Source organism: Haliaeetus albicilla, chromosome 9 (genome assembly GCF_947461875.1).
Source record: "Haliaeetus albicilla chromosome 9, bHalAlb1.1, whole genome shotgun sequence".
In the NCBI taxonomy this organism is placed as follows: domain Eukaryota; kingdom Metazoa; phylum Chordata; class Aves; order Accipitriformes; family Accipitridae; genus Haliaeetus; species Haliaeetus albicilla.
Genome location: NC_091491.1, coordinates 6,960,314 through 6,973,538, shown reverse-complemented (window position 1 = coordinate 6,973,538; position 13,225 = coordinate 6,960,314). Strand labels below are relative to the sequence as shown.

Sequence of the window (13,225 nt, the reverse complement as noted above, 5' to 3'; positions counted from 1 at the left end):
TCCATTTTTTATGTTTACTAGGAGGTGCCTTTGGTTTTAGGTATCATCCTCTCTGTCCTTTTTCTCTGAATCAGTCTGTAAGATAAGCAAGAGAATTATTCCCAAGTCACTTGCTTCTGAATAATGGCAGAAGGATGAGAGTGAAGAGCCAAGCACTAGTTTAGGTTACAAAGTTACCACGTTTTATGCCTTATCCGAACTCAGATTGGACTGTGATACCTTAGTTTCTTGAGCATGCTGTACAACTTCTACTTTGTTAATATCTCTGTCATCTGGTAAAGAACTTGCCAACTCTGCATTTGCCTTGTACTTTACAAAATAAGAAACAGAATTGTTTAGTGTGATCCTGGCGCCACTTCTTTCTTCTAATCTTTTCCATTCAGACACTTCAAGCTAGAAGTGTCAAAGCCCATCTGGCAGCCTCTTCACACCAAAACACAGAAAGCATATGGTGTGCAATTACTATATAATGCACTTTATGTTAAAGTGCTTAAAATAGTAATGCCTGCAAGGAAACTTTGAACTACCCTTTGGTTCATAACCAAGATAATTTCAACACTGCTCTGTTGTTAAATAAACGAAAAACTAAAGGATTTAATCATTTCCATTCTGTGGCATGGAGGTGGTTATTTGTATAAAAGACCTCACTAGAGATTTCATTCCAGTTATCTGGTAGAGAGCTTTCTTCCCCTTGGGAGGAAAGAACCTGCAATGTTTGCTCTCCAGGACCTTACTTACATGATCCTGCTGTAATGACCTTTTCTCCCACAAAGAGTAATGAACTCCAGAGTCTGTCTTTGCTACTTCCTTTCTGGGTAAGGCATTCAAAGTTGTGCTCTCTTCCTTAATCTCTTAGCTGGTTATATGCTGTCTCTGCTGGTAACAGTTTTCTGAAGGTAGCTGACTTGATTTAAGATATATGTTAGTTGGTGTCTGTCCTCAATGAGGGCACAGCAAGGTTTTCTGTTTTCTCATTGCAAGAGAAATAGAGAATCTGGTTAAAAGGCACAACTGGTCAGAAACACCCCATCGTCTTAAGACTGCTTCCTCTGCCATTTAAACTCCTTGTTATGACTCTGCCTCTAATCAAGGAGGAAACAATTAAGCAGTGTGTTTGTGCTGTTAATTAGACTCAGCAACTTCTTGTCTAATACAAGGACTTGAGGGCTTTGAATATAAGAAGGGTTTGCAGCTGTTTCTAAAAACCTGGTGGAGGTAGGTGGTGTAATGACTGCCTTTCCCTGCTCAGCATGTTATTGCAGCAGTCAAGCACTAGGTTGTGCTAGTGTATGCGGGAATTTCAAGGTAGTGAAGAAAGACCAGACACCATCCAGAGAAGCACCAAGAATTGAGGCACATTCATTTAAAGAACAGAGCTTTTAATCAGGTGAATTCTCAATTTTCTTGCCCTCCTTGCACAAACCTGCAATACTAACCACGCAGAATGCATTGCTCGTCAGGCTATACGTGATGTCCTGAAACATTCTGGCTCCAGTCAGAGAGCAGATAGCATTGTGCTGGCAAATGGTGCGGTTCCTGTAAAATCACCTCAAGTCTTTTCTCTCTGTTATTGCTGATATTTGGTACTCAAAATACCAGGTTAACAGACCAGCATATCTCTTCTGCTGACACCCATCCATTTTGTGATGGGTTTTTCTCATTAGCGTTACACGCAGAAAAAAACAATTTTTCCTAAAAGGCAAATTTTAAAAATAAATACTAAGGTGTACAAACAACTTAAACCTTTCAGAGTGATTTCAGATAGCTGCATTGCTAAATGGAGCAAATTCAAAGACATCTAAACATATATTTCACTGATATAGTCAGTAAAGTATGGTAAAGCATGTTTTTTTCCTGATCAGTTATTTTGATAAAATTGAAACTGTAGAACTGAAATTGTTTGGGTTTTTTTAAATGAAAAGCTCCTAACTGACATTATAGTGAATTTTATTGCTACCTTATTGAGGCCTCAAAATTTGGCTAACACTACAGTACAGTAAGCCATGTTGTACTTGGAAATACAGCATGCCACTAGCAGCTAATTTTCCAGTTTTAGTCCCTGGAATGGCTTCGTATTTTGCAAGGTAGTGCAAATGGCATTGCATGAAAAGAATATTTATTGAGCTTGCACTCTGTGATTATGGTTAAATGAAAATTGGCTCTACTTGTATTTCTTCCTGTTACCGATAGCCTATCTTAGATCTAATTTGGGAACAATCAGATTTCCAATCACTGCATATTATTATAATTTTTAAAAATTGGACATAAACATTGCCCTTTTTGTCTTTAAATTGACACATTCAAGGAAGTGTTGAGCTGAAAATCAGTAGTCCTTTTAGAAAGTATTTTCCCTCATTACTGCCAAAAACTACAACAACTACAAACCTCTACAATATTAAAGGCTGAATTATTTGCCTGGTAATTTCTGTCTCCTCCAGAGCTTTCAGAGTGAATTTTCAATACCAAAGTCAGGATGGTGCTAGTTTAACAATAGCATCATTTAATAGTCTTTAAAAAGACTATTGTGTTTCCCTCCAAACTGATTGGTAATTAACCCTTTGATCTGTAGCAGTGTTGCTCTATTTTTTGTATTCAAATACCGTCATCAGCCCTCAGATTTCATCCCGGACGAATGTACTGACATTGAAGTACAGTAACCCCTGCAGAGAATACAGCCCGGTGTGTTTGCACAGACCACGCGCAGACTGGTAGTGATTTCACAGACCATGGCTGGGGACTGCTCATCCGTAAGCCAGATCCTGTGATTTTGATTCAGTCAACATTTTACATGAGTTGCAGTGGTTGCCTCAAGACTGTAGTATTTTCAGCTAGTAATAAAATACATGGTTATGTATACTGCTGTTACTTTACAGTTTTCCTAGCAACTAAAAACCGTACATTCCTCAGGATAAATTTGCCTCTGCAGAGTCACAGATGTTTTAGGGTTTTTTTTAGCTCTGTGTGCCGTATCTTGGCACTAATACTGTTCTCTTCTTACCTGTGCCTATAGATCTCTACTAAAAAAACAAAACGTGCATGCATATATATTTACATACAGTCTAGGAGTTCAGTAGCTAAAAAATGGGCAATACCAAGACACATAATACGAGGTTTTGGTTAAAATATAAGTGCTGCAAAATTTGGCTCGGTGTTGACAGAATATGATACATTTTGTTTTAATTTGCACAACAGTACGTAACTGTTTTTATTTTTTTTTTTTAGAACCTGTGAATTTAGTATGCACTGTAGCAACATGCTGTCCGTTCTGTCTACCCAGTTATGCAGTGTGATCTTGAACACAAGACACCGATTTTTTTTTTTTTTTCTTCTAGGAGAAATTTTTTTTTGATTGTGAAGGATTACACTATTGTAATCCTACATCCTTACCTCCTACAATATACACTCTCCCCTCAAACACAGACCCCAGACCCATTTTCTTCTCCCATAACTGCACACATTTTTGTCTCCCGCAGCCTGAGCTTTATATGTCCCAGAGCCCACTCCACATCATTTTGCCCTCAGCTGGAAATGCTGATCTTGGCTGTAGCTGAGTCTCAGCTACTGCTGGATGTAGCCTAGAAGTGGGGAGGGACTGCTCAGCCCTAACAGCAGTAATTGCCATTTTGGGATTTCTCACTAGGCAGGTCCTGTAAGAGTCTGCATAATGGACAATTAACTCTGATTAGTGGAATCTTGCTTTTATGTGAGAAGATGGCTTTCAGCTCTTACTCATCTTTTGTATGTATTCTTGTCTTCAACGAGCTTTCATGTTCCAGTGTTACTAAACTCCGGGCAGTCCAGAGAAAATACAAAGACTTACTTTTTAGGCCAATTAAGCTGAAAATATTCTTCACTTTCTGTTCAGATGAATGAGACAGTTATCCTTTTTATTTAATGAGCGTGAGCGTAAACATGCATGCTGTAGAAAGTGTAAAGATGGATTCATCTGAGTTGGAAAAAGTTTGTTTTATTTTTTAGATGTAATGGAGCATGAACTAAATTCAGGCTTATCGCATCTGTGCCCCTGCAAAATACTGCAGTCAGCCCTGATACTGATGCATGTTCAGGCTTGCAGCGTTTGCCTTCCTTAAAGCTTATTCCTGATGGAATTATGGGTATTCGGGTTCTAATTTGTGTATGTGCTAGCAAGAAATCCCAGGTACACAGAGACTCTGATACCAAAAATTGCTTGTTAGGATCAGTGTTAGAAAAAATCAGTGCAGCAGGTAGTGAGCTCCAACTCATACTGCATGCGGTGGTACGTTGCTTACTGCTAGCGTTGAGGGCCGAGTAATCCAGTTTTCTATTGCAACATTAAATTCCAGAGGCATTTTGTGAGTGTTTGCTTCAAGGGGATGCCAGGAGTAGTAGCCTTCTGGTTACTCCCATTTGTTATGAGTAGGAAGGTCAGAAATTGCCTGCAGGGAGAAGAGCTGGGACCAAAACGTCAAAAGGGTCCCCAGAGCTGATCTCAGATCATGGAGTGCATGTCTGCATTCTGTACAAGCAGCGGACCCTCTCGAGTAAGCAGAGGTAACTGTTCATGGCTTGCACACATGTGTGCTTGGTATTTCTTAAATAATCTTAGCAGCTGGATATTTACTAAACAGAAGAGAAAAGATAAAATGTTACTGTTCTTTATCTCAGGAGGAGCATATCTACCCATACTAGTAACCAGTGTACCCACACTAGTATCAACGTACTTGCCCAAATGTCTTCAGTTACAGCCAGTTATCCCTTTGCCATCTTGCAATATTTTGCCAAAATAAAATAACTTACATCTTCATTATCAGAATGTTGTCTAGGCTGATCAGCAAATAACTGGCTAGGTACCAATTTTCAGATGACAGTTACTTAATAGTTGGTCATTTCTCTGTGTCTTTGAATTAAAACAAATGCATTGCTTAAATCATAATTATATAATGTTAATATGTCTAAAGATTATTATTTTTTAGCATCAATTAGTGTTCATAATTTCTAGAACCCTGTAACACTACATAAGCACCTTCAGATGAAATACATCATTTATATAGCTTTTGGTATTTTGTACCCTGCTGCTAATTCCGTTTCGATGTCCTGAGTAATTTTTCCAGTAGGGAACTTTGCAGATCAAAAACAGGCATGAAATTTTTCAGATAACACATTTTAATTACTTACTTGCAAATTATCTCTCATTCTTCTGTACCCATTTTAAGAACTGCAAATACTCTGAATGATACCATCTTTACTGAAGTAATGCTTTTGAGATCCATTTGTCCTGACTGTAAAACTTCTATCTATTCCCTAATGAGTTATAGTAATGTTAATGGCTTATAAGCAGAAAGTCTTTGAGAGGTGACCTTTTTTTATTGTGTCCTGTATTTCTTGTCTTCAGGAAACGTGAACAGTTTCGCTAATTGATTGTTTTAGTCACAATGTATAATTGGTTTTAATCTATTTCTGTTGTTAACCTGCTCTGCCAGTCATCTTTCTACGATAAACATGATGGAGCTCTGTCTGTTTTAAAATAGTTCTGGATAAATAAGATTTGCATTCTTTAACACAGGCATGATATGGCTTTGGTTATTTGAACCTGTTTATTTGGCTCTGAAGTTTTGTCAGCAACAAATTGTAAAGATACTACTTTGAAATACAAGAATATGAGAAAATTTATCTTATGTGTTCTTTTGTAAAAGTCAAATAGTATGTTTTGTCTGGAGATGTGGTAGAGCTATAGGATTGGATTAGGATATGTGTTGCTGCAAAAGTGAAGAAAGACTTGTTTGAAAAGGCTCTGATCTCGGAAGTGGCATGTGAGTGTACAGTGCAGTGAGAAACTTTTATGAAGTATGAATTCATTAAACAGTGAACATAAGTCTCTCTTTTTAAGTAGGGCTTTGGGAGGAGGGGGTAGTGTTTTACAAGTAGATATCCTCATAGCTCTCCTGTGAGAGCTGAAAATGTTTTCTCTGTTTTAGATGTCTGGAAACTGAGGCACAGGCACGTGCTTGGCCAGGGACCATAAAGCAAATAACATTGAAAGCCAGGACCAGAGTGCCAGCTTCTGCACCTCCGTCAAGTGCTCCAGGCACTGAACCAGGCAGTTTCCTAGCTCTTGAGGAAAAAGCACTAAATCTGTCATATATTCATTCAGATGAATTGGCCAGATTTTTGTACACTGAAGATGTTATTTAATATTCTTCACCCTGCTCTGTTAGGACTTTTGCTGTTATGGCAAAAAATGCAAAGGTGAGGTTCTTCTCTCATTTATTCTTTAAATGACCTGCTCTCAATTTTAATTTTGTTCTAAAGGATTTCAGTATTTGCCTCCTGTCAATATTAAGGTTTTATTTCTCTCCTTTCATTACTTATGACAGTAGTAAATGGCAGCAGTTATAAATACCTTATCTTTTTGACAACAAAGCAGCCAACAGTGGTGCTCTTGGTTCAGTGTTAAATTCAGCCATGCTTTTACAGCTGCCAAATAGATATAAGTGATTAGCATGGGAAAACAAAGGATGTGTATTCACCACTTCCCACCAATGGAAACATACTTGGCTTTCATCCTTGAGTCTCCAAAACCAAAGCAATCTAATAAATCTGGCTAACCAAGCTATTTCTGATTCCTTTGTGTTGTCTGTAAAATCACAGTATTCAGAATTTAAGACCAAACCCTGTGCTGCCAAGGGGTTGTTAACAGGAGAGGGGGGGGAAATGTAAACAGTTACTCTGCAGGAGGGAAGAGGGAATGTAGTCACTACAGTGGGAATTGCCTTTAAATACTGATTTGTACCGTAATTGACACAAAGGACCTTCTCCCCAGCATCCTCCTGTATTTTTGCAGCCTGGATGTGCCTTACACTACATGAATGCAAGGACAGATGCGTTTCAGGGCATCTCCAAGAGGAAGGAGGAGGTCTGGCCAGGGGTATGACCACACGATCCTTTTCAGCATTATTCAGTGGAGCCTTCAGAGAATACAGCAACGTCTGCTGCAGTGTACTGTCTCAAGGGCCTTTCCTTTTCTCCTCGGAGACCACATCTCTTCCCCATTCTTACACCTCCAAAACCCAATGCCTTTAAAGCACAGTCACTGCTTGATCATTCCCCTTCAGTCTTACTGTCTGTAAAATGGGAATAGTGGTCCTTACTACTTTATACAAGACACACAAATAAGTGTGGGCAAGCTCAAGGAACTAATTTGATAATTGGTGTTTCTTAAAAAACACTTTGAAACCACTGATAAAATACTTGCTTTAGGAACTTATTTAGGCACCTTTTTTTTTTTTTTTTTTTTTTTAAGGAGTAGGTTGATGGCCCTGCTTGGAAGGGCAAATGCTGATGTGCAGGTAGAAATATCTTCCTGTTCTTAAGCAAAAATAATCTTTTAGCTGTGAAATCTGAAACTGATGTGAAATCTGCCACACTTGTTGGCATTTATCCAAATGCCAAATGTCACTTTATTGCAAGCTTTTTCTGAAGACTGAAAAAAATCTTCTGATGTGGTTCTGTAGAACTAGAAAAGAAGTTTAAAAGGATAGGGTGGTACCCAAAATGTTAGAGCTCATTTTTTAAACAGACATTTTGAACAGTTCTGTGGTTGAGTAAAAAGGAGTTTTCTTTTCTTTTTCTCCTTTATAAAGTCCTAATTCCTTATCCCCTTTTCCAATTTTGAAACTTAGAGAGGAAAAAAATAGGTACATTTGTAAAGTAAATGTAAATTCAAGATGTTGAATTTTTAATGGTAAATGAATATATAGGAGGATTTCTTGGAGCTTTCTGTTGTGAATTGTTAATATTTCACGAATGCTGCATTTTAAAATTGCAAGCTTTTCTTTTGAAGTTGAAAGTCATGGTTAGAATTATTTTCCAGCATTTTAAAAAAAGGATGGCAGAATGGCTCAGGGACTAGGTGGAACAATTAAAAACTTTTATTTTTTAGGATTTTGGTTTTGTCACCAGCAGGCTGGGTCTAAAAATAACAGTGTGTAATTTCTTTGAAACTGTTTTCAGTTCTTTAGGACTGTGAATACACATCAGTAAACCCCCTGGTATAATGAAACTTTATGTTTGGTATCAGCAAAGCTGTTGTCTTTACTGAGCCACAGTCTCCCATAGTCCTATTCCCATCACTAAGTCACTTGCAATCATGGACCTTTTAGCTGAAGAGGGTCTGTTAGATCATCCAATCTGTGGTAATACAGGATTTTTCCTTCAGGAGTCATCAGCCAGGAAAATTTTATGCTAGTGCCGCTCATTTGGCATGTTCAGTGGATAAATAAAGGGTCTTATTCTGTTTGGGTGTCAGCTGCCTGCTGCCTTAGGTATTAAATTCAGTCTCTTGACACATATACACGTGTGCACGTACACACCAGAGCAGTTCATTGCTTGTCAAAGGCTTCTCCTGAGAAGTGTAAGCACCTTGGTCTTCGAACATGTACCGGTGCACATACACGAATGATGAAGTATTGAAGTGCCTGACAATGTTATAAACTGTTAGCTGGCATTAGATTTCAAGGGCAGCCAGTGCTGGAGGCCATTTGAAATGAGATGGTATCACTGAAGTATATCCAGACACACAGACGTTGACCTGTTGGTTGTAAACGCCTGCATGGGAGAGATCTGTGTTCTCTTGAAAGCTGTAAGGTTTCCTTTCTAAACCACCCACAGGTCCAATAAAACAGCGAAAAACTCTTCAGAATCAGCTTAAATATGCATTAAAGATGCACTTTAAATAATAATAAATTCCACGCTTTAGTTCTTCAAAATCGTAGTTCACTGCTATATCGCAGACTGGAGGATCATGCATGTTAACTGTCACTTCTCACTTTAATGCATGAATGTGTGCGATAAAGATGTGCTGCGTAAACATAGATGGCTGCTAGGAGAGGCTGTATGTCAAGTAAGCATAGAATCATAGAATTGTTTGGGTTGGGAAAGACCTTTAAGATTGAGTCCAACCGTTAACCTAGCACTGCCAAGTGTAATAATCATTCAAGATTCCCCCACCCCCCAAAATGTACGTTCAAGTTCCTTTACTCATTGTATCTATTATTATTATACTTTAATGGTATGTTTTTATTATAAAAGTGCATTTGTTACTGTTTCATATGCCCTTTTAAACATCTGGTTTATCTTTAGGAGTGTTGTATTATTGCGCTTTTCTGTTCTAAAACACAAAGATCGGCTCAGATCATTAGCCATGCTGCTATTATGTGGTCAATGTTAATGTTTTGAGCTTCTGAAATTAATGAAATACACATTACTGGCATATGACAGCTGTTTTTTACTTTGGTTTTAGAATTATTTGTATTTAAGTAGGGTATAAAATTAATAAATTTTGGCTGCAGAGCTATTGCGTAAATGTTGTGAATTGAATTTAATGAACTTACTTGTTTGATCACATCTTCCAAAAAAAAAAAAAGCTTTTTAAATGTCAATGAATTTTTTTCCCTCATACCCCTTTTTTTTCTGTTTTAATGATCAACATGTTTAAATGGACATTTGTGAGATCTCGTGATTTCTTGATGAGAAAGTAGAACTAATAGCTGTATGGTTAAAATGAATCCAGAAAAACAGTGAGGCTGGGTGAGCTTGATGATGGTTCTGAATGTATCAGGAATTTTCATACTGGCTTCAGTGGTGCTAAACCAGTCCCTCTGAATATTAAACTGTTTTGTGTTTCAAGTACCAGAGTCAGACAAGTTTTACTGACTTCTCCTCCTTGTAGGCAGAGGAGAATGGAATTTGAACTATTAAAAATACAGATGCAACTCAGTTCATATCTGAAGTCAAACCAAAAGAAGTTAATATTGATTGAAGTGCTTTTGTGCTAAAGGCATAGGACTGCAAATCTAAATGCATAGAATTGCTTTTTGTCTGCTTTAGAGCATGAACAGTATTTGAATTTTTGTTAATTAATGAATTATCTTGTCTTTTAAACCACAATAAGTGACCCAACTTTTACAACTCAGGCACTGACTGAGGGTGGTGGGGTTTTTTTTGCATTTTCTGTGTCTTTGCTGCCTTGCTGCTGGTGGTCATGCCAGTCTTTGTGGGGCTGTGCAGTGAACCAAGTCAAAAACAACCCAGGGAAAAGAGGTTGGTTATCTTCACAGTCCAGCTCAGTCCCCCACCTGGTTTGCTGCATGGTGCCCCATGGTTGTAGAAACACAACGGAAAGGTAGATTTGCATGGGAACAGATGAAGATATATTTTTGCCCAAATATACATGTGTAAAATACAGCCTCAGCCTGCTGTAATAAAGTGTGAAAAAATGCATTGGCTTAAACCGTGTGGGTTGTAGAGAGTATATGTGACAAGTGGTTTCAAGCTGATTTTTTTTTTTTAACTTTGCATTTGCAATGGGCTAAGAGAATAAACAAGTTATTGCCATTTGGCTGATGGATTGTAACTTCTTAGGTATGATAATTGTTCTTGTGGTTGTGTGTTCATAGCAAAAGAGTCTGTGATCTTTGACGAGTTGTTTAGCGTTTCTGTACAGCTTTTAACAAAGCAACAGTGCTTGTTAATGCTTGTACAGTAATGATCTAAGGGTCTTTGTCTTGCCACCTTAGACCAGAGGTGGCAACAGCACTATGTTTAAACACACAAGAAAGTACTGTATTTAAAATATCCAAATTATCATGGCAATTAAACCACATGCAAACCCAGTCAGAATTATTCTTGGCAGTGGCGTTTCATCCCTAAATTATCAGGAATGTATTTACATCTTACCAGTCATTTGAGGAGATCCTCAAATTATACAGTAATGCAGATTGTTTTACGCTGTGCTTTTAAACAGGGCAGAAAAGCTCCAGTTGCTTAACCACAGGCCTGTGACAGCAGTTGAAATACAGCTGGTAAGTAACAATGCTCCTGACTGTTCAAAGCTTAAATGAAAGCAGCTTTAACCTTGAAGATCAATTGAATAATTACTTTCTCATGGTCAGTGATTGAATGTATCCTTTTATGCACATCTTTACATTCATGGTTTCGAATCCACTCTGCTTCCTCTCTGAGAGCTCCTTAGAGACTTGCCCATCTTTCTCTCAGACAGACTCTCCACTTCTGTTTGCTTCAGTGTCACATAGTGAAAATGCCCAATGCAGTCATTAAAGGTTAGTTACAGTATTGCAACTAAGAATATATTTAACCTGAGTCTTTTTGCTGCGGCTCTGTAATCAAGTACTTTACTTTTTGACAGCCGTGATGATGTGATTGTTTTGATGGCAGGGTTTTATGTTATAGTAAAATCAAACACACTAAAAACGAATGAGTAATGACTGATCTGGAATTTTGACCAGTGGTGCAGGATGAGAAATGGATATAAACAGACTTTCTGATGGAAAGTGGCCGTTGTCAATATGTTAAGCATAATTCTGATGTAAAGAGGCATTGTTGCTAAATAGAAATAGATGGTTATATTCTCTGAAGTTTCTCCTTAGGAATACAAAGACCTGTGGTAATAGAGAGAGTCTTATAATAAGGATATTCTTTTAATAAGGATCTCTTACATTAAGAACATCTGTTTACAATCTTATCCTGAAACCAAACTGTGTAGTAATGGGATCATATTTTGCCGCAAAAAAGGGAAGGATTAAAGAGGTACCAGTAGGACTATTTTTCTTTCATAGCCAAGGAGTAGACATTATAATGCTGAAGGCATCTCATAAAAGAATGCTTCTAGCTGAGGAATTAATGCTGTGTTTTGTGATTGAAGAGATCAGTGTCGATCATCAACCCAACCAAGAGCATTAAGGCTTCATGAGCCTTTGCTTAGGAAGTTAGTCATAAGTAATGATGTGGAGCCTGTCTCATACCTTTATTAGCTTCATGTGCTTAGACACAGATTTATTATATTCCCATATAGGCCATATACAGTCTTTTTTTCCCTTTTCTTCTTTAAATGCAATAATCTTTTGCTGCTTTCAGGTGACTGTGTGGTTTTGTCTGTCTTCTCCCCCCCCCCCCACCCCGTTAGCCTACCTAGTTCCTCATTATCTTACCTATCCATAAAATATTGAAAGTAGTTTTGCTCCTGTGTCATGTTTTGAAGTCCAGGAGGCAAGTATAAGAAACTTTGGTCTTTATATTATAAGTCAGGCTTCTGTAGAGTGTTCCACTTTGACATCACAAACCTTGGAATAATCTAAAGTTAGATAAAACTCATTGCTAAAACTTTCAGATAGGAGATTTGAGTTCAGTGTCTGTCCATTATTGATATGTAACCCTTCTCTAATGATCAAAAGCAACATGTTAAAAATGTAATATTTATACATTTGGGAACTAGCCTGAAGTTGTATCGTCAGGGAAGTATTGGGGATGCAATTACTTCTGTTCCATTGCAATACTCCTGTAATTCCCAGGGCATGTTTCTCCAAAACTAGTATTACAGTAATCTAAGTTAACTGGATTGTTAAGAGTGTGTTAAATTAAGCCTCCCCAAAATTGCAGTACATTTACTCTTTCATCAAAGCACATCAAAGTCTTTTGAGCTCAATAACTGCTAGGAAACTGCAGGCCATTTTTCTTAGTGAAATACAGAGACTAGGAGCCATAGCAGGGAAATGATTTTGCTGTTTGATTGCTGTCTTGAATCATTTTGGTTTTAAGTGAGGACAGGGGAAGGAGATTGTAGCAGTGCAGCATCCTCAAACACACAAAACCTCTGTCTTCTCTGAGCATCTTTGAGTATAAAATAATGCAGAGCAGTGGAGGCTACCAGCATTTTCTTCTTTGATGTCAGTAGGGAGATTACCCATACAGAGATTTCATGCAGGCAAGTCAATTCACTGTAGTCAATGGATGAGAGACAACCTACAGAGAAGTAAATACTAGGTCTGAAATTGCCTTGATTCTCTTTTCATTGAACTTGCCCCTGCCACTCAAAAGCTTTTGAGTTGTTCCTGGAAATGAATCAGAAATAAATGATGATGAAAACTTCTGACTACTTCCTATAATGTAGGCAAATCAATTGTCTCTCACTTGCTCAAATGGTTTTGGTCTCAAACTTTTACTCAGTGCTGCCTGTCCATGGAATGGAGTCAAATTTATCTGATAGGCTTTTAATAGCTGATGTGAGAGGATGGTTATATTTACTACTGCTTGTTGCTTTTTTGCCTTTCCAGCTTTTTGGATTTTTACTTTCCTTCCATAAAATTCCCTGTCTTTAGTTGTATGCAAACAACAAATCAATTCTGATAAAATCATATTTAAGCTAAAAAGCAAATTTATGTTGTGATCT

General features: G+C 37.8%; 1 protein-coding gene across 3 annotated transcripts in view; it reads left to right on the top strand.

Annotated features, from left to right (window-relative positions):
• Positions 1 to 13,225, top strand: part of CRCP (CGRP receptor component) — a 33,992-nt gene that overhangs the window by 12,673 nt on the left and 8,094 nt on the right. For all 3 annotated transcript variants that reach the window (XM_069791333.1, XM_069791332.1, XM_069791334.1), the window contains one exon: positions 10,784 to 10,841. In XM_069791333.1, the coding sequence (XP_069647434.1) occupies positions 10,784 to 10,841 (58 nt within the window). The remainder of the gene's footprint in view (positions 1 to 10,783; positions 10,842 to 13,225) is intronic.